The 20,998-nt window shown below is 58.2% G+C and overlaps 1 protein-coding gene across 1 annotated transcript in view; it reads right to left on the reverse strand.

Moving 5' to 3' along the window:
- The window catches only part of ITPR3 (inositol 1,4,5-trisphosphate receptor type 3), a 68,746-nt gene that overhangs the window by 23,231 nt on the left and 24,517 nt on the right, over positions 1-20,998 (reverse strand). The window contains exons 3-23 of the mRNA XM_070360719.1: positions 17,859-17,980; positions 15,955-16,041; positions 15,328-15,486; positions 15,044-15,142; positions 14,152-14,235; positions 13,426-13,572; positions 13,153-13,248; positions 12,538-12,588; positions 12,203-12,345; positions 11,240-11,339; positions 11,001-11,161; positions 10,252-10,393; positions 8,580-8,741; positions 6,340-6,512; positions 5,700-5,819; positions 5,128-5,310; positions 4,197-4,448; positions 3,963-4,107; positions 3,312-3,432; positions 2,457-2,656; positions 309-438 (exon numbers count right to left, since the gene is read on the reverse strand). Of these exons, the coding sequence (XP_070216820.1) occupies positions 309-438; positions 2,457-2,656; positions 3,312-3,432; positions 3,963-4,107; positions 4,197-4,448; positions 5,128-5,310; positions 5,700-5,819; positions 6,340-6,512; positions 8,580-8,741; positions 10,252-10,393; positions 11,001-11,161; positions 11,240-11,339; positions 12,203-12,345; positions 12,538-12,588; positions 13,153-13,248; positions 13,426-13,572; positions 14,152-14,235; positions 15,044-15,142; positions 15,328-15,486; positions 15,955-16,041; positions 17,859-17,980 (2,877 nt within the window). The remainder of the gene's footprint in view (positions 1-308; positions 439-2,456; positions 2,657-3,311; positions 3,433-3,962; positions 4,108-4,196; positions 4,449-5,127; positions 5,311-5,699; positions 5,820-6,339; positions 6,513-8,579; positions 8,742-10,251; positions 10,394-11,000; positions 11,162-11,239; positions 11,340-12,202; positions 12,346-12,537; positions 12,589-13,152; positions 13,249-13,425; positions 13,573-14,151; positions 14,236-15,043; positions 15,143-15,327; positions 15,487-15,954; positions 16,042-17,858; positions 17,981-20,998) is intronic.

A 20,998-nucleotide genomic window follows, 5' to 3' on the forward strand; every position in this document is an offset into this window, starting at 1 on the left:
CAGGTGCCAGCGGGGTCCTGGCTGGGGGAGCTGGCCTGGCTCAGCCTCTCACTGACGATGGTCATGGGCAAGCCCCTGCCTCCCGAGGGCCTGTTTCCCCATTTAGGAACTGGAGGGGATGATCCCTGCCCTGCTCCCTCTCTGGGACAAGTAAGTGGGACAAGGGGAGGAAAGGCCCTTGCAGCCTGGGAAACGAGGGCAGGGCAGGGGTGCTGGCCAGAGGTGGCCCCAGACCGCAGCCCCTTGTGATGCATCAAGTCACGCAGCCTCAGCCTGCAGTTGGGGTGAAGGGAGGGGCAGGGGCTCACTGGTGGAGTCGAAGGCAGGGGCCGTGCCATCGGCCCCGCTGTCCTGCATGGGAAACACCTCCACGAACTCCTTCTTGAAGACGGACAGCAGGTAGGAGATGCGGTAATCCAGGCGGACGTTGAGGATGAACTGGAGAAGGTGGGAGGATGGGGTGAGGACAGGTCTGAGGCCAAGCTCGCAGCAGAAGGAGTGAGGTGCCACCCCGGACGAGCCCTGGGGCTGGGAGGCCCCGCACAGAAGCTCAGGACTCCATGGGCCATCACAACCGAGGCAGTGAGACCCCTCTCCCCTGGGAATGCAAGCTGGCGCAGCCGCATGGAGGACTGTCTGGAGGGTCCTCAGAAAGCTACAAACAGAGCTGCCACATGATCCAGCAATTCCACTCCTGGGGATGCACCTGGACAAAACTGCAATTCAGAAAGATGCACGCGCCTCTGTGTTCATAGCAGCCAAGACAAGGGGGCAACCTGAAGGCCCATCAACAGAGGGATGGATAGAGAAGGTGTGGGTATGTGTGGATGTGTGTGAGAGAGATGGAGTACTACTCAGCCATCAAAAAGAATGAAACGCCGCCATTTGCAGCAACATGGATGGATGTAGACAGAGATCACCGTACTAAATGAAGAAACTCAAGCAGACAAATAGCATATAATACCACTTAACTGTGGACACTAAAAAACACAAAGGAACCTACCTATGAGACAGAAGCAGACTCACAGACAGAACAGACTTGTGGTTGCCAGGGGGAGGGGAAGTGGGGGAGGGAGGGAGTGGGAGTTATATATATGCAACATAATATTATGTTATATAATACGTTATGTTACATGTATATTACATGTATATCATATATTATATTACATGTATTATAATGCATGTAATACATGTATATTACATGTATTACAATATAGTAGATGTAGATAATATATTATATATGTATATAATACATGGCAAACTATTATATGTAGAACGGACGAACCACAAGGTCCTACTGTATTGCATAGGGAACTACATTTACTATCTTGTGATAAGCCATAATAGAAAAATACATAAAAAGAATGTATATATGTACATATAACTGAATCATTTTGCTGCACAGCAGAAATTAATCACATTATAAATCAACTATACTTCAATAAAACATACAAAGAAAGACTCCTCCTCCCAGGGAAGTCCAGGGCGCCTGTCTCTGGCTCCTGCCCCACTGGTGGGGGTGGTACCTCCTCTCAGAACAAGGTAGACACCCCCCGTCCCGGCCCACTCAGTCGCTCCTTCCCAGGCTGGATGTGGACAGGGATAGGCAGGAAGCTCCCCAGATCCAGAGGACTGTGGTCCTCCCATCCCACTGTGTCAGACAGACCCTGGGCTTCCCAGGAAGCATGGAATGTGGGGGAGCAGGGGAGGCCACTGCGGGGCGGGCTGAGGACACGAGTTTCAGGCTCCTTTGATGCCTCGGTCCTCTATGTCAGGGGCACAGAGCCTCCGGCCATGCCCAGGACTCAGATCTGATAGCCCCCAGCCCCGGGAATGAGTCAGAAGCCCCCTTTTCTGACTCTCCTAAGCAGACCCTGCCCAGGTGGGATCCCCAGGAAGGTCACATCACCCTTCCCACCCCCTGGTGGCAGCACCGCAAAAGCAAGGGTCCTTCTCCCTCCTCAGGACCTGTCGGCCCCTCCCCAAGTGCTGCTGGGGGCCTCAGACCAAGAAGAAGGCTGACTGTGTCCACTCCACCAGGAAGTGGGCTCTCAAACCTCTAGCTCTGCCTCAAAGTCTGTGTGACTGCAGGAAAGTTCCTTCCCCACTTCCCTTTCCTTGCCTGTATGACGAGGGGACACAGCCAGACCTCAGTGCATACGAGGACCACCGGGAGGGCCTCTCACCACACAGACTGCGGGCCCCACCTACGGCATCTCTCATCCATAAATCTTGGACAGGGCCCAGGAACCTGCATTTCTAAGTCCCCAGGTGAGGCTGATGCTGCCGGCCAGCGAACCACACTTTTGAGAATCACTGGGCTAAACGGCTCCGTGTGGAGCCTCCCAGAATGAGATGCTTTGCTCTGAGGTGCTCACCTCACCAACCCACCCGGCCCTGCTCCCCGCCCCCCAGCCTCTTCCCAACATGCCCCGCCACACTCCTGGCCCCGCCACCTGCAGTATTTCCAGGATCTTCAGCTTGGTCTCCATCACCACAATGTCTTCATTCTCCTCAAACTTGCTCCTGTCCAGCGGCTCAGGGGCACCAGCGCCAGCAGGCAAGCTGGGGCCACCGAAGACAGACTGCTTGCGGTTCAGCACCATGGTGGACATCATGTGCCCCACGCCCTGGATGGACCGCCGCACATTCTTGCCTGTGGGGTGGGGAGCAGGAAGGGGGTCACGGAGGGTGTATGAAGGGGCACCTGGTCTACCTGTGTCTCTGTCATCTGCAGGGCAAAGCCACCCTAAGGCAGGGGCAGGGCTAACCTAGGAAGACTTCTGGGGGAGGGGAGCTATCCCAAATCTGCAAAAAGGAGGGAGGGGTGGGCAGAGGTGAACCGTGTGGGGAGATCAGTGAGAATCCTCCGGTGGAAAATCACAAGAGCTGTTACCGAGCACGAGGGATCAAGGGACAATCTGTGGACAGCGCTAAAGCCTGGGCTCAGTCTCCGTGCACTTTTTGTTTAGATGAGTTTATGCCCCCCTGACAGCAAGGCTGTGTCTCCTCTCAGATGGCTGTTCCTGGATAACAGGGTGCATCTCCCCATCTGACCCGGAGCTCCACAGGCAGGGCCTCATTATCTCCCTCAAGACCCGGATGTTGGAAGGCAACTCGCCCAGATCCCAGGGTCTCCACAGCTCTTGCTCAGAGAAGGGGTCTCTCCGGTCCAGCCAAGGCTGGAGGAGACAGGGACCCAAGACGCCCCCTGGCAGCAGAGTCAGGAGGCAGGATGCCCAGGAAGGTGAATGGGAGAGGACTTCCGTTGCTAAGGGGAAGCCGCTGAGCGCTAGGGAGCGAGGCCTCACCGCCTGGGTCCTCGTAGGCCTGCACGCAGTCGATGATGCCCAGCAGAGTGCGCGTGAGCCGCAGCAGCTCGCTGAAGCTGTAGAAGCCAAAGTAGATGAGGTTGTGCGCCAGGCTGACCACCTGCGGAGAGGGGGCGGGACCGAGGCCAGCGTGAGCCCAAAGCAGTGATGGGTGGGACCTCACAAGGGGCGTGGTCTTCTGGGAAGGCGAGGCGGGGCAGGGCCCGCTCGTGCAAGCAGGGCTCAGCCGGTATAATCGAGGGTCCCATCGCTAGGATGTCAGGGCTGCGTGGACACGGAGCCAAGGGTTCCAGATCAGCACCGCCCGACCCCAGAGAGTTACGGAGGAAGACCTGCCTGCAGAGGAGTCTACTGTGGGGAGGACAGGGCAGAAATGCAGGAAGTAGGGGCTGGGGGCTCCTGCCTGCGACCCAGCCCTGCACTAATGGGGTGCATGGACCAGGAGGAGGCAGCCCTCTCCAGGGAGTCAGGAGAGAAGCCTCCCTCCTGGGGAGTCCCAGCGGTCTACATGGTCTCCCCGCCCTGACAGGGACGCTGAGGGAAGTTAGGTTAAGGATCGCACCGCCCACCCCAGGGGGGACTGAGACCAGGGGAGGGACCACGCCAGCATCCCGCCAAGCCCTAGCCCACCTCAAAGGTGAGCTTGTTCTTCTCCTCGTTGGCGAACGGCACGGCCTCGCTGACCACATTGTTGAGGTAGTCCTCCACGAACTCCATGGTGCTGGCGAACTTGTTCTTCTTGTCGTCTCGGGAGGCGTTGAGGTTGGAATCGTAGCTGGAAGAGGTGGAGGTGGCCAGGCGTGAGGGTCCCCGGGGTCCGCCCACTCCAGCCCGGCCCTGCCCGCCCTCCTCCACCCAGCTCACTCCTTGATGGTGATGGCCGTGGGGATCTCGGTCCAGAGGCGGGCGAACTTGACGGGCGTGACCAGCTCCTGGGGGTCGCGGTCCACGTGCACGTGGAGCATCAGGTGGCAGAAGGAGGCGCGCAGGTCAAAGGGCAGCATCTCGTCCGCCATGCACAGGAAGATGAGGTCGACGCCCAGCTGCTGGGAGATCTCGTCGATGGCCAGGTACTGCCGGTCCAGGCACATGCGGGCAAAGAGCTTCAGCTGGTACCTGCGGGGCAAGGAGGCCGGTGAGGACGTGGCAGGTGGGCTCTCAAGGGCTTCTAGCACACGCCTGGGCCTGCTGAAGACCGGTGCGGGCTGCACACGTGCTACCCAGGTGGCACTAAGAGTAAAGAACCCATTTGCCAATGCAAGAGTTATAAAGGGACGAGGGTTCAGTCCCTGGGTCGGGAAGACCCCCTGGAGAAGGACATGGCAACCCACTCCAGTACTCTTGCCTGGAAAATCCCATGGACAGAGGGGCCTGGGGGGCTATAGGCTATAGGGTCACAGAGTCGGACACAACTGAAAGTGACTTAGCACGCGTGCACGCCTGTCCCCCCAACTTTACAATGTGGGTAATGACAGGCCCTGCCTCTCAGGGTTGTTGTGAGGCTGAACTGAGTGATCGGGTGAAGTGTTTTGACCAGTGCTGGGGACAGGGTGAGCATCTGATGAGTGTTACCTAGTGTTCTTATTTTTAAAATATGGATGTTGGGAAAGGGGTGTGGGTCTCTTTCAGGCCACTGCGCCGAGCCTGTCCTCAGGCCAACAAGTGCTCCTCGGGCCGCCCAGTCACGCTGACTTGGCCTCGTGGGTGAAAGAGGAGGCAGGAGCACCCGCAGAAGCCGCTGGGGCTCGTCCCAGGGCAGGGCCTGGCCGAAGCCAGCTGGGGGGACCCCGGGCACCTGTAATAGCTGAGCACGTTCTCGTCGTGGGCATTGCCGGCCCGCGCCTCCTGAGCCAGCTGCCGGACGCTCTTCTCGTGGTGCTCGTTGTTCTTGTCGGTCCACGTGAGCCACACTTCCTCTTCTGAGTACTCGATGCTCAGGTACTCGTGGGACTGCGCCATCTCCTTCACGGGCCGAAGCCTGTGGATGCATGGCACCATCGATCGGAGCGGCGCCCAGAGCCCTCCCCGCCAAGCACCGCAGCCACCTCTCCCAGAGCTGGGCTGAGGGCCAGCCGGCTCCCAGGCGGCCTCCCCTGCGGGAACGACCTCCAGCTCAGGACCCCAGACAGACCACGAGCTTCGGGAAGGCCGGGGCCTTGGCTCCCTCTCCTCTGTGACCCTGCCCTCCCCCACACCGTGCCAGGCACTGAGCTGGGCACACAGCAGGCTCTGGGTGTCTGTGGAGAGCAGGGAGCCCGTTCCAGCCTGAAGCCGGCCAGCGCCCCAGCTCTAAGGCGGCCGGGGAGCCGGGCAGGGGGTGCCCTGGGAAGACTGAACCGCGGGTGGGAGACAGTGCAGCCAGCTCACTCGGTCTGGATGAGAATGTCGCTGTTCTTGGGGTCCAGCACACACTTGCAGATGAGCTCCTGGGTGACGGGGATGGCGATGTGATTGGACACACACAGATCGGACAGGTAGTCCAGGAACCTGGGGGAGGTGACAGCAGGGAGGAGCTCAGAGGTGGCCCCCTGGAGGGGGCAAAGGCCCGCCCGCCTCCCCAGCTGGCAGCTCCAGCTCCCCGGCGCCTGCAGTTTACTGCTCCTCCTCCCTTCCAGAGCTCAGAGCTGGGGCTGCAGACTCCCCCGGGAGAGGGACAACCCACGGGCATCACCCTGGGGCTAACTGCCTAGGGGCAGAGAAAAGGACGCCCAGGGGAGGAATGATATTCAAAATATTTAACTGCTTCACTGCGGGCACTGACTCGCCTGTTGAAAAAGGTTCCGGGGGCCTCCTGCTGCACCAGAGTCGACACTCTTACTGCTAAATTGGGCCAAATTTGGGGGGACCCAGGGAGGGGCTGGGGGGACCAGGGCCTCAGAGAGGGGGCAGTTTACCAACAAGTGCAGAAGGATTTCAAGATTTAACAGCCAGCGTCAGCGGCTCTCTTCCCCAGGCAGCGCTGGGAGTGGGGAGGGGTGGTGGGCTGGGACCGGCGAGGGGGGCCCACCTGGGCTCCCGGTTCTTCCGCACCAGGCTGACAAAGGTCTCCACCTCTGTTTTGGTGATGTGCTTCTCCAGGAGCTTGCGGTTGTTGTGCAGCAGGGCGGTGATGGTGTCTTCGGCCAGGATGTCATAGCCAATCTGGGACTGCATCATCCCGAACTGCTTGGCGATGTGCTCCTAGGGACAGCCAGGCTAAGGGTCACAGGGAGCCCGCTCTGCTCCAGGACACTGCCTCCCAGGCCCCCAGACCCTAGGAAGTTAAAAGGGTCCAGGAGAGGACACCAGCCCCAGGCCGAGGGTGAGTTTATGTAACATAGGTATTTAGCTCCCACCTAGCTCCGTGCCAGAGTGAAACCCCCATCACGGAGGGACCCTGTTTGTTAGCAGACCAGCTACATGATTGGTGGGGCCCGGTGAAAATGAGATAGCAGACTCTTCCCAGAAATGAACCCACACACCTATGGTCAATTAATCTTCAACAAAGGAGGCAGAATATACAACAGAAAGTCTCTTCATCAAGCGTCATTGGGAAAGCTGGACAGCCGTATGTAAATCAATGACCTTAGAACACACCATCTCACCAAAAATCAGCTCAAAATGGCTTAAAGACTTTAATATAAGACACAACACCATAAAATTCCTAGAAGAGATCACAGGCAAAACATTCTCTGACAAACTGTACCAGTGTTTTCTTAAGTCAGTCTCCAGAGGCAAGAGAAATAAAAACCAAAATAAACAAATGGGACCTAATCAAACTTAGAAACTTTTGCACAGCAAAGGAAATCATAAACAAAACAAAAAGACAACCTACAGAATGGGAGAAAATATTTGCAAAGGATGTGCCTGACAAGGGCTTACCTTCCAAAATATACAAATAGCTTACACAACTCAACAACAAAAAACGAACCCAATCAAAAAATGGACAGACCTACCTAAATAGACAATTCTCTAAAGAAATACAAATGACCAATAGGCACATGAAAAGATGCTCAATAACACTAATCGTTAGAGAAATGCAAATTAAAACTATTAATACAATGAGGTACCTCCTCACACCAGTCAGAATGGCCATCATTAAAAAGTCTGCAAACAACAGATGCTGGAGAGGGTATGGAGGAAAGGGAACTCTGCCACACTGTAAGTGGGAATGTAAGTTGGTGCAGCCACTATGGAAAATGGTACAGAGGTTCCTTGGAAAACTAAAATAGAATTACCATATGATCCAGGAATCCTACTCCTGGGCACATATTCAGACAAAACTATAACTAAAAAAGATACATTCACCCCTGTGTTCACAGCAGCACTACTTACAATAGCCAAGACACGCTGCTGCCACCGCCAAGTCGCTTCAGTCGTGTCTGACTCTGTGCGACCCCATAGACGGCAGCCCACCAGGCTCCCCCGTCCCTGGGATTCTCCAGGCAAGAACACTGGAGTGGGTTGCCATCTCCTTCTCCAAACCCAAGGATCAAACCCATGTCTCCTGCATTGGCAGGCAGAGTCTTTACCACTGAGCCACCAGGGAAACCCCACAGTGGAATACTACTCAGCCATAAAAAAGAACAAAAGAACACCATTCACAGCAACACGAATGCAACTAGAAATTATCATACTAAGGGAAATTAAGAAGAGAAAGACAAATGCCATATGGTATTACTTGTATGTGGAATCTAGAATATGATACAAATGAACTCACCCATCAAACAAACAGGCTCACAGAGAACAGACTGGTGGGTGCGGGGGGGAGGGGAGGGGCTGGGGGAGGGAGGGGGGATGTTGGGGTTAGCTTGCATATATAGAATGCATGAACAGTAAGATCCTAATGGACAGCACAGAGAACTCTGTTCAGTATCCTATGACAAAGCATAGTGGAAAAGAGTATTAAAAAAAGGAACATAGATGTAACTGAAACACAGATGTATGACAGTAATTAAAAACATTATAAATCAACTATACTTCAATGAATTCAACTAGAGGTAATTTTTTTTTTTTTTAAGAAAAGAAACAGCAGGATTCTTATTCAAAAATTAAGAATTTCAAGACAGCCACCGTGGAACGTTAAACCCAGTGTGAGGTCCCTCAAAGGACGGAGCCAGGCTGTGTGCCGTGAGGACCGGCCTACAGTCCGATCCCCTTGAGACTGCGCCTGGCACAGCGGGGTGCGCCTTGGGGAGCACGTGCGGGGTGAAAGAAAGCGGAGCGCAGGAGCCGGCGGGCAGGGGGCAGCGGGCTGCGGCAGCCCACCTGGTTCTTGCGGTAGTCCTCCTGGGAATGGCGCAGCACTCGGTAACACAGGCGGAACATGTGCTGGTAGGGCGCGTTCTTCTGGTCCGACAGCTCCTCCAGCCGCACCAGGGGGCCCTCGCCCCCCTTGTCACGGAACGGGGCCTTCAGAATGCCGAAGATCTAGGGAGCACGGAGAGTCAGGAAGAAGCCCCGCATCTGCCTGCACCCCTCATTACCCTCAGCCTCACGCTGACCCTGCCCGGAGGCCACCCTGACATTAACCCCCAGCTGGTTCTAAGCTGGACATGGCCCCAGCCCACCCCTCACCCGCTCCCCTCTCCTGGCTGGAGTCCCCAGGACACTGGCCTCGGCCGGCCCCTCCCCACCGCGAGTCCTAGTCTCAGCTCAGGTCCCGGGCCTGCCTCAGCCTCTGCAGGGAGGGCTGAGGGTGGCTAGAGCTCAGGGGTCTGAGGCTAAGAGAAAAGGCAAGCCAAAGCGGGTGGCCAGAGCTTAAGGAATCAGACGCAGGCCTGCCTTGTCCAAACACAAGTTTAACTCGGGGACTGGGTGTGGGTGAAGAACTGTTATAAGAACAGCAACCAAAGAGCCAGAATCACCCAGAATGAGAAAACCTTAGTTGGATCCTGATTCCCCCCCCGCCCAAAAAAAGAGCTTTACACAGGCATTTGGGGAAAGGCCCAGAAGGCTGGTCCGGATGGGGTATTGTCGCTCGTTTCCTTAGGTGTGGTCGTGAGACTCTGCTTATAGAGAACGATGCTTTTACCCTTAGGAGAGGCACACTGAAACGTGTAGAGGTGAGGTGCACCCTCCTTTGAGATGCGTGGACACAGGGGCGGTGTGGAGACGGAGAGTTATAGAAAGCCAGACTGGCAAAGTGGTAACGAATGCGTGTTCGCTGTACTGTTCTTTCAATACTTGCTCAACATTGGAGATTTTTCATAATAAAAATTTGGGGAAAAAAAAAAAGTGTTTAAAGCACAAGTTCTCAAGCTGACATCTGCATGAAAATCCTGGCCCTGCTGCTTCCAAGCTGTGGCCTCGGTCAAGTGACTCCAACCTCTGCATGCCTCGAGGGTGAAATGGGGATAATAATTAAGAAGACTTCCCCTGGGTCGGGAGGATTAAACGAGGTGACGGGCACTAAGGGCGGAGGTGGTACATGGTAACAGTGCAGGAAGAGGTGATGAGACCAACCGCACCTCAGATTTTTTAAAAAACAATTTTAAAAAAATGTTTAAAGAAGTGATGAGAAAACAGAAGGGAGACCACAGCTCAGGTGGAGAGGTGAAAAGGCAGGCTTATGTCAAAAAGATGAGCTTTCCCTGGTGGCTCAGTGATAAAAAATCCGTCTGCCAATGCAGGAGACACGGGTTCGATCCCGATTTGGGAAGACCCCACATGCCATGGAGCAACTAAGCCCAACTAAGCCACACCTACTGAGCCTGTGCTCTAGACGCCGGGAGCCACGACTACGGCAGCCCGCACGCCCGAGAGCCCGCGCTCCGCAACAAGGGAAGCCACCCCAAGGAGAAGCCAGAGACAGCCCATGTGCAGCAACGAAGACCCAGCACAGCCAAAAATAAAGAGAATACATATATATTAAAAAAAAAATAGAAGACGTCCTGCTCGCTGGCCACGGGTCCGCCCAGCCCCAGGTGTGCGCGGCTACCTGTTTGAGGATGTTCTGCTCTCGCATCAGCTTCTGCCTCTCGCGGTTGGGCTTGGTGACCATGATGTCCAGCACGTTCTGCCCATTGTTGGGGACATCACTGACGAAAAACACCAGGTCCTCCAGCAGCTGGATAACAAACCTTCACAAAGGGACACCAGGCAAGAGGAGTGTGAAGGGCTGACCCTGGGCACCCTGAGGACCCCCTCACGTGCCCCCAGGGGCAACCACCCCTTCCCCACAGCCAGCCCTGCCGTCATAGCACACAGCCTGACACCTGACTTCCACTTCTCTCCAGCCTCACCCTGAGCTGCCCTCCACGCACACCCCTGCCCCCATCCACCCTGGATTCCAAAGTGCCCTCTAGACAGAGAATCCCAGGATACTCCGATCTGGAGAAAAACCAGTAGGGCACACGTGGGGTGTCTGGTGTGAAGGGCTCTTCATTTCCATCCTGACTGCCACTTACTAGCTGTATGACCACGGAGAAGTCTCTGAACCTCTCTGCGCCTCAATCCCATCATGAGTGAAACAGGGGTAATGATGACTCCATCACAGAGCTGGTTCTTGGAGTATGTGAGCGGTGAGCCTGGGGCCCCAAGTCAGCCAGGGCCCGGCAAGGCCTAGTCCCCGCCTATCACCCCACCAGCCCGTCCGGCTTCTGCTTTGACGCCTTCGTCCATGAGACGCCGACCCCAGGAGGACAAAGGCTCTTGGGGAGCCCCTGGAACCCTGCCCCTGCAGCCCACCTGCGGTCATTCTGGCTGATGAAGCCCTCGTGCAGCTTCTCCACGGCGCTGGCCAGCATGGAGCTGGCGTCGTTGGCGAAGTCCAGGTCTCGGATCTCGGACACGGGAACCGACACGATGGCGAAGGCCTCCTTGTCCTCCTTGGTGGGGCAGGTGCCCAGCTGCAGGGACACAGGTCAGCAGGGCCTCCCGGGACCAACCTGGACCCCAGCCCGGCCCCCAGCCCTCAGGGCCCGCACCATGAGTCGGATGGGCCGCTCCTCCTCGACATCGATGGGCACGTTGGTACTCTGGATCCAAGTGTTGGTGCACAGGTGCCGCAGCCGGACGTAGGAGTTCCTGCAGCGGGTCAGGGCCGGGCGCAGGGAGCACGTCGCAGCGCCTCCCGGCCATCTGCCGGCTCTAACCCCCGCGGCCCTGCATCCTCCTCCTGCCTCCACAGCCAGCGGCCGTGGGCCAGGGGCGCCCGTCCCCCCCAGGTGAGGAGCCAGAGGAGAGAAACCCCAGGCCCTCACACCTCGCCCGCTCTCCCCAGACCCACGCACTCCAAGAGCCCAGGCGTGCATGCAAGCTCGGGACCCAAATTCTTTGGACAAATGAGGTTATTTACACTATTTATCCCTTTCAGTGTCAACATGCCTGCGTCTCACGTCAGAAATAGTCATGTCTTTGATTGTGAAACACAATTACCTTTCAGAAATGAAAAACAATCTGAACCTCCAAGTACATCTGGCCTCAAGATGCAGATAAGGGATTGGGTAATCCTCCTATCAGCCCTTTGATGGGTAACTCGATAATCCCACTACACAGGTGAGGATGTCTGGGCCAAGTGACCAAGTCAGCTGCCTGAGGTCAATGTTAAAGCCTGATTGACACCCAGGAAGCTTCCTGATGTTCCATCCTAAAATCTCCAGGTTGGAAGACCTTAAAGGTTAAGGAGTCCGTCCCCCGCACCCAATGTGTCCTGAGCCCCAGGCCAACTGGCTGTAAAGAACACTGGAGAGAAGGCGGCACCCAGGGTGCAGGGCCCGTGGCCCAGCACATGCCAAGTTCGGCGGCGGTGAGCTCCCTACAGCTGCCTCGGATCTAGATCTCCAGAGGGATGGGTCATGCAAGGAAGGACAGAGGAGCAGGGGGTACTGGGGGTCCGGATACTAGCCCAGGCAACCCCCGCCAACCCCAGGCCCACAGTGCCCACCCACCGGGGCACGAAGGAGTCGGTCTTCTGCAGCGTGGTGGGGTCCAGCTCGAAGAGGGAAGCGATGTCGTTGCCGTGGGGCACAGCCACCAGGCGGTACTTGATCTTCTCCCCAGCGTTCCGGCGACCTGTGCGGCCCTGCGCACCCTGGGGGCGGGCACCCTGACTCAGGCAGGAGCCCGTCCCTCCTCTCAGGCCCCCTGAAACCTCTCAGGATCCCACCCGAGAGGCCTTCTCCCTCCAGCCCGCTTCCCAGAGTCTCATGGCCTCCCCACCCCCCAACCCCAGAGCCACGCACAGTCACCCTTCCCCGGCCCCCAAACCCTCCCCGGTCCTCACCGTGCCTGCTGCCTTGGGATCAGAGGCATCACCCTTGTAGCTGGGGTTCTCCTGCTCAGAGATTCAAGATGGGGAGCTATCCACATGATCCCCGCTCCAAAACGAGCCTGGGTTGGGGCAGGCAGCCCCTACCCTCCCAGGGGTGCCCAGCCCGGCCCCAGGATTCATGCCAGCCCTGGAGGACACACCCACAAGATCACTGCCCTCCACAAACCCACAGTTGGATGGACGGACAGACACACACACACACACACACGTCCTGATACACACAAGCCTGTGCGTCATGGACAAAGACGGATGCGGAATGTTAAGCTGCAACAGGTCTGGGAGTCGAGCTCACTGCTGTAGCCCCAGGGCCCAGAACAGCTGCTAGCACAGAGCAGGAGCATCATCATACCCGTGAGACTTATCATCACCCGAGCATGACTACAAATACCGGTTAAATAGATAAATAAGCACAAATAAACAGAGTCAACAGACATGTGAGTCTGCGTGCAGGCGTGTGCCAGGCACACACGCTCATGCATGTGTGGAAGATCAACCTGTTGGGAGTGTCTACACACCCCCAGGATGTGGGGCTGGGGCTCCCAGGATGCCCTCTGCCTCCCCACCCACCTCAGCAGCCAGGTAGTTGCCGGTGGCCAGGTGCTTGAAGCGGTAGAGGCCGTTCCAGTGGCCAGCTCCTCCACGGCACGGGTCGTGGTGGACCACCTGGGCGAGGCAGGAAGAAATGCATGGGAGGAACACTGCAGGCCCAGAGGGCTCTGGGAGGATGGCTCTGCGATCCTCTCTGGCCCCTTGGCTGCGGAGGGGCTCAGAGGAGACGGACGCTGTGTGTGCGTGTGTTGGGGGGGGTGACCTCCCACCCAGCAGGGGCGGGGCTCTGACCTCCACCTCCCAGAGGGCGTTGGAGCTGGTAGCCGATGTGGCGGACTGGCGCAGCGTGGTGCGCAGGAACACCTGCAGCTTGCCCCTGTACTCGTCGCACGTCAGGAACTTCTCCTGCTCCGCGTGGAACAGCCGCACCACGTCTCCCTGCAGGCGGGCTGTGGGCTCAGGGCGGCCGGGGACCCTCCCAGCAGGCGAGCCCCCGCCCCGCCCCGTCTTAGACACCTTCCAGAGCCAGCAGGTACACAGAGCCCCAGCCCACCCCCACAGAGGGCGGCCACGGGCAGGGGAAACCCCGCGTGTTCGATTGCCCACCCTGGCAGGCACAGGCCCTGACCAGGCAGCCTGGCATCTTTGACGGAGAGGGCGTGGGGCAGAGGGTAGGGGGCTTGGCTTGGAACTGTGGAGAGGCGTGGGTGAGGGGAGAGAGTGCTCAGAGGATCTGTGCCCACGGCCCCTTCCCAGAAAACAAAGTGAGCTCAGCCAGGACTGGGAGCGGATGGAGCAGGGGTTTCAAGGCCAGAGACAGAGAAGAGGCCAGCTGGGGCGGCTGGGAACGGCCCTGCGGGGTGGGGGGGGCTGCAGGGGGTATGGAGCCAGAGAAGGAGGTGCGTGGAGCACGGACGGGACAGGGAGCAGAGCCGGGTGCCCGGCAGGTGGGCATAGGCTGGCAGGGGGACCAGGAGTGGGTGGGGCGGCAGGGGAAGGGGTGTCCCCAGTCCTTACCCCTTTCAGCACCTCCTCCAGGTGGTCTCGGAACTGCATGAACAGGTTGATCTTCCAGCTGGTGTTGCAGTTCACAGAGTTGACCTGGGGAGGCACGGAGACCCGTGAGGCTGGGCAGGCCCCCAGCCCCTGGGGAGTGGGCGGGGCTGAAGGCCCTGAGCGGGTGAGGGGAGACCAGCCCAGCGCCCAAGAATGAGCACAGGGAGGGGGTGTCTGCCCCCAACCAGGGCCCCCAGGCCCCAGCCCACCTGCCCTGGGGCAGCCACCCTGTGGGCTGGAGAATGTGGGCAGACTCTGGGAGACAGGAAGAGGGTCGGGAAGGCCCACCCAGCCCCTCCAGCGGTGGACAGGACCAGAGGGAGCAACCCTGCGGGGAGCGGGTGTGTAGACACTCCTCCACTGCAGGGCCAGCCCAACGAGACTACCAACTAGGGTCCCCGGACTCTTTAATCTACAGAAATTAATAAGAAGCCAGACAACCAGTTCAGACAAGGCTTTAGCGGGATTCATACTGCAGCCCTAGAGAGCAAAAGCAAGTCCCAGGTGCCCTGCTAGCTCGTCTTATAAAGGGTGAGAGTGGGGTGGATCCATGGGCCGGGCCAGAGGCGTGGCTTAGGCAGCCTCCCGCCCCCTCGCTGGTGCCCTGTGCAGCAATCACGCCCAGTACCTGGCTTTCGCTCCCAGTATCTCAGAAATAGCAGCTGGATTTTGGCCTTTTTGTATCCTACTGTTCCTAACTGCCCCCACTGTTAATGCATGCTGTTACGCTCAGTCTCATAGTTTCTTTGGATTTTGTTGCTCGAGAGACGTTTGGCCAGGTGCAGGCCCTCCTGCAACGCGACCCAGGTCCCAGCCTACTTCAGCCCACCTCTCTCTCCCCCGCCCCGCTCACCTCCTTGCAGCCGGCGTTGTCGCTGAGCTCGTAATTGCTGGCGTGCAGAGGCTGCCCGGCGTTGACGGGATTCAGGATCACCTTGTCCCCCACAACCACCTACGGGGACCGACAGAGCCGGGTGAGGGTGCGGAGGGCGGGGCCCCCAGGCTTCTCTCTGGTCACTCTGGCCCCTGAGAAACGGGCTGGGCTCGTGCAGCACCCCCGCCAAGGACCCTGTAGAAGGCCCCCCGGAGCTGCGGCCCGTGCCCTCCAGCAGGGCCCTCCCCCCAGGCCATCCTCACGTTGTCCCCGTTGCTCCGCAGCTTCCAGAAGGGCTGGATGAAGAGCCAGGAGCCCTCGTTGCCCGTGGCGTCCAGCGTCACCCTCATGGCATTCTTCTCCAGCAGGGCTGGCAGCCGCTTGTTGACGGTCAGGTACTTGTTACTCTTCATGTGCAAGAGCTGGGGGGCAGGGCGGGGGTGAGGTCACCCCAGGAGGCCGGCCCATCAGAGCAGGGGGTGCACAGGACCCTTGGACACACAGGACATAAACACGACCACACGCACACTCACACCACACCCAGTCTGGCACCCAGGTGATCACACAAAAAAGCCCTGCTCTAAACACCGTACTCGTATTAGCTCCCGTAATCCTGTAACAGCTGGAGAAAAGTATTTACTATCGCTGGCCTGATCGTCCGGATGGGGAAAAGAGAGGTCCAGGGAAGGGAAGCAACTCGCCCAGGCCACAGAAGCACCACATGAGCCCGGCCCCCGGGGCTCCAGGCCCTGCGCTGTGACCCCCGTGCTGAACACACACACACCCGTGGACACGGCTCACAAGCACCGTGCACATGCAGAGGCGGGCGGGCAGTCGTCCCACGGGCCGGCCGGGTGGTGCCCCTCAGCCCACACCCACGCGCCCCGCACCTGGATGACGCTGCCGTACTTCACGACGTCCCCGTGCACCTTCTTGTTCTCCGTGTCATTCTGCTTCTGCTCCATCTGGGCTGCGTGCTGCACAGACACACACACGGTGGAGGCCAGGCCCAGGAGCCCGCTCCTGGAGGGGCACGACCCCCCCTCACCCACAGGCCGTGCCACTGCACCCAGAGTGAGCCCCCTCCCGCCCGCCCTGGGCCATCTGCCCTGTTCCTCCCGCTGCTATGGGAGAATGAGGCTCAGAGTGCAGAGGGGCAGCCTGGGCACCCAGCAGGCAACCCGGGGCCCTAGGTCCCTCCTCTCTGCCCCCTTCCCACCACCTCACTCTGGTGGAGGGCAGCCAACAGACCCCTGAGCCCCCTACAGCCCCAACACCCCCAGCAGATAACCAAAGGCTGGGCCTCCTCCCCCATCACACCGGAGTCCTGGGGCCCTGACTCAGAATCCCTGGCCCAGCCCCACGGGTGTGCTGGGCACTACGTCCTCCTCCTCCTCCCGCTCCTCTGGACTCTCCCTCCCCAGCACCGCGTGTGCTCCCCGCCCACCGCCTCCAGGGAGCCTTCCCTGATGGGCCACATCCAACACTGAAGGACTCGGCTCCGGTCCTCCAGGATTTGGTTTGCCTCCCATTAAGGACGCCTTTTTAGGCTCTTCTGTCCCATTAGCCTGGAAGCTGCCTGAGGATACGCTCTGCCTCCTCCATCAGATTTGGGGGAAGGGGTCCTGCTGGGGGTGGGGGGGCGCTGTCTCCTCCATCAGACCAGCTCTCCTTAAAGCAGCGGTCCCGCTGCCCCTCCATCTCCTCAGTCCCGTTATCCGGGCTTCAGGCCTGAAGCTGCTGGGAGGGTGGCTGCGGGGGCGGCGTGCCAGGCACCACGTGACTTTGCACAAACCTCAGTGCCTGGCTGTGTGAGCACGTGTGGTGCTGAGGATCTGCACACGCGTGAATGCCCCACACCCTGCCAGATCCACAGCCCAGCCTGGGCCTGCAGCAGCAGCAGGGAAGAAGCTTGCGACAGCCCCCAGCGGGGGTGAAGACGGTCTCGGGTAAAACAGAGCTCAGCAGCCCACACCAAGCCCCCTCTTCCCAGCACGGCTTACAGCCGTGGGGCGGGCCCTCTCTTTCCCCATTTCACACCCACCTCCTGGGGAAGGGGATACTGGAAGGCCGGCCTGGTGGTGGGAGCGGGTTGGGCCCCAGGCCCAGGGGAAGGTCCCAGCAGCATGCTACAACCTTGCTGACCCCAGTTAAGCCTCCCACTCGCTTCCACTGGACTGGGGGCCCTGAGCTCAGTCCGGAGAGAACTACCCAGGATGTGAACCAAGAGGCCTGAGGGCCACCACCGGGCCCTCACACCACGCAACAACGTGGGCCAGAGACCCAGGGACCATCTAAGCCCCGTGCCAACTCATAGGATGGCCACAACAGCCTAGTCCCCCTGAAGGGCCCCAGGCTCCAACTGTACAGAATGAGGGGAGAGGCTAAGACTAGTTCTCAGATCAGGTTCGCTGAAACCACTTCTCTAGAAGCCCCTGTAACTCCATGTACAGTTGCCCAGGTTTCTCACTGAATACGATGTCCCGCTGAAGGCCTAGCTAAGACCCGCTGAAGGCAGTCCACAGCTCACTGCACCATGGGTCCTGGGACAGGGCTGCACCGGCCTGGAGGAGGAGACGCCTGCCTCTATCTGGCACAGAGTGGCAAATGAGTGGGCCTCTGACCGGGCTCAGACCCCCCACCTCCTTCACAGCGACACACACCAGTCCCTGGCCGAACGGGTCAAACCTCAGGACTCGGCCACTAGGCCCTGTCGGCTCTGATGAGCGGCAGCCCTGGGCGTGTGCCCGGGTTCATGAGACACACGGCCAAGTGGACACCCGCATGCCCAGACCTGTAACTTCTGCAGCAGCACTACGTCGGCGATCTTCTCCTTGTCCTGCTTGGTCTGCTTGGCCTTCCAGTACTGCTTCTGGGCCGAGTAGCGGTTCATGGGACACACCTTGAAGAGGCAGTCTGGGGGGTGAGGGAGCAGAAGGAGGGAGATCGGCTCACACGAGGTTCCGGAAGCCCTGCCCGCAAACCCCGCCTCTGCTCTGCCCTCCATCACTGCCCCTGGCCCCACCGGGGTGAAGAGGCAGTGTTGGAAGACCCCCGGAGAGCTTGAAGCATCCTGGATCGTGCTGAGTAGGATGGAGGGGCCGGGAAGCAGGTCTGAGAACAGGCCCTCACCTGGGGGTGGACGCGTGCCCTCTTCCCCGCGGGAAGTTTATCAGAAGCCCTTAGGACCCCTCCTGTGCCCGGTCTGGGTCCAGGTTTTGTACTCTGGCGGCCGACAGTTCACAGCAGCAGCCCTCTCTGGCCCACCACTATCTTGCCCACAGTTCCCTAGGAAGTTATCAATACATCCCCCACCCCAGAGAGGTGGCCTCCATCCCACGGCAGGAGGAGGAGACTGTCTGTTGGTCCCTATGGGATCAACCTGAGGCCTCTCTTCCCCTGAAACCACGTCCTTGCTCGGCTCGTCCCTGCCCTGTAGGAGCAAGACTCCCTGATACTCCGCCTGGGACCCCTTCTTCATAATTCTCCCTTTTAGGCTCTGATTCTAGCAAATTCGACCTAAGATAGAGCCAATTAAAATTCCAGAAATAGGTTCTTTATTAGCTGGTTTTTATTTTGGAAATAGATACAACATCAATGATTTCCATAAGACCAAACTCCAGAAAGAATGTTCAGATTTTTCTACCTATGGAAAGGAGGCATGAGTTGGAAAACCCAAAAGTGTGGTGGGAAGAGACAGAAGGATTTGGGGTGCGGTGAAACGCTGGCACGGGGACAGGGCCTGTCTGATAATACCACGGGCCGTGCTGTGAGGCAGTGAGCTCTCCGTCACAGGAGGGAATCCCAGGAAAGCACAGGACTGAGCTCATGGCCTCTAAGACCCCTCTCAGGCTGCAGTGCTGTGCCTCCCTGGTTGGCAGCAATACAGGAGGAAGATGGTCGTGCTGGGAACCCAGACAGGGCCCTCGGGGAGGCAGATCACAGAGACGGGACGCACCCCCCGTCAGGCCCGTCCCTCTAGCCTCTAAGGGAAGGCCATGTCCCCACTCTGGTCAAAGCTAGTCCTACAGCCCCTGGAAACTAAAAACAAAACTGGGGTTTCTGCCTAGCCCACAGCAGGCAGAGGCCCCTGGTCATCAGGAAGGGGAACCAAGTGAGGCAAAGTTGAGAGAACAAAGAACTTCCTTGAACGCAGGGGAAAAGACAACTGCATAAGCAGACAGAGCCACCAAGGGCTGCCCTAGCTCGCCCACCCTGGTACCACCAGCATGAGAGGGCATCACTTCGGAAACACTCAGTTCTTTGCCCAGAGTACGTCTTCACAGGGTTCTGCCCAACCTTCAAGAAGCTGGGGGGTTACCCCTCCACGAGTCCTCCTGCTTCTCCAGGCTAAATGGGAGTTTTCAGGGCTCCTGGTCCCCTGGTCACCACATTATAGTTCCCAGTAGGAGTTGGGGGCGGGGTGTTTTAGAAATGGGAGGGGGTGATCTTTGTTGTCTCAACCAGTGAGGTGACAGCTAGCCTGTAGTGGGCAGGACAGGGATGCTAGGCACCAGCGCCTAACACAAAGGGGTCCCACCCGCTCACAGGTGGACGCTGCGGGCGCGCTCTGGGCCCAGCATGGTGCACAGAAACAGTCTTTTTTGCACGCTTTTAGCAAACACTGCCTTTCCCAGGAATGCAACTCCGACACAAACAGGGATCTGTGTTGTCCTTTGTGTTGTTCAAACCTCACAGGGAGACTGTGCTGTTTCAGAGAAGGCGTCACGTGGCTGCGCCCACCACCTCCGTTTGTGGCTGCGGTACTCAATTCGGAGGCCGGCTCTGACCGCTGCCAAGAGTCTTCTAGTTGTGCCCAAGATTTCCTTCTAAAATCTGTGAGTTACTTGCTTATCACTGTTGTCCTTCTTTTTCTCCTGTCATGCTTGGGGCATTACACTGTCCCTGTTCCCTACCCACAAACCCTCCCCCAACAACGCCGCCCCCAGGCTCCAGGCTCACTCAGGTCCTGGCCCTAGAGCCCCCCATTTTACATTACATAAATATGCATATGAATCGACCGTATTGTTTTTTAATTCCACTTTATGATATTAAATGGAGGCTCTGCGTCTGGCTGGCTGGTCTACTTAGACAGGAGGGGGCAGTCCAGGCCCTGAGTGAGCCTGGAGCCAGGGAGGGCAGCAAGCCCACGGCCCTAGTGATGGGATGCAACCCGCCCCTCCCCACCCAGCTGACGCCCGCCACACCCAAAGCAGAGAGGAGAAAAGGAGGGCAGACAATGCTGCCCCGGGTGCCTGAAGGCAGAGTTCTCACTCTCCTGACCTGACTCGCCCAGGAGAGAGATTGTGCAGCCACTGTTTCATGAAACAAATGGGGGCATCCTGTCCCTGGTGGTGAGTAGGCTCCAAGCCTGACAGGGCAGAGAACCCTGGTTATAATCCATTCCGGACCCACCTCACCAGAAAACAACAAAAGCAACCAGATTTCTCAAACATGTATTATTTTAAGACTTCTTAAAGAACTGAGGACTTCCCTGGTGGCTCAGTGGTAAAGAAGCTGCCTGCCAATGCAGGAGACATAAGAGACGCACATTCGATCCCTGGGTGGGGAAGATCCCCGGAGGAGGGCATGGCAACCCACTCCAGTAGTCTTGCCCGGAGAACCCCATGGACAGAGCAGCCTGGCGGGCTATGGTCCACAGGGTCACAAAGAGTCGGACATGACTGAAGCAACTTAGCACACGCCAATAACTGAGCGAGGGGTCATCCAGCCAGAACAGAAGATCAAAGGGGAACCAAGGAGGTATGTAAACACCCAAGCGACTTTACTGGGCATTTGTTGAGTTCAGAGAACACGAACTCTTATCTGGATGGCTTTGCCTGGTGACAAGGCAGATATTCAAGCCCAGGCCCAGGGAAGGTGGGAAGTATAAAAGGAGACCCTCCCTTTAAAAGCTGGAACTTCAAAGGGCTA

This window comes from Bos mutus, chromosome 23 (assembly GCF_027580195.1).
Source record: "Bos mutus isolate GX-2022 chromosome 23, NWIPB_WYAK_1.1, whole genome shotgun sequence".
NCBI classification, from domain to species: domain Eukaryota; kingdom Metazoa; phylum Chordata; class Mammalia; order Artiodactyla; family Bovidae; genus Bos; species Bos mutus.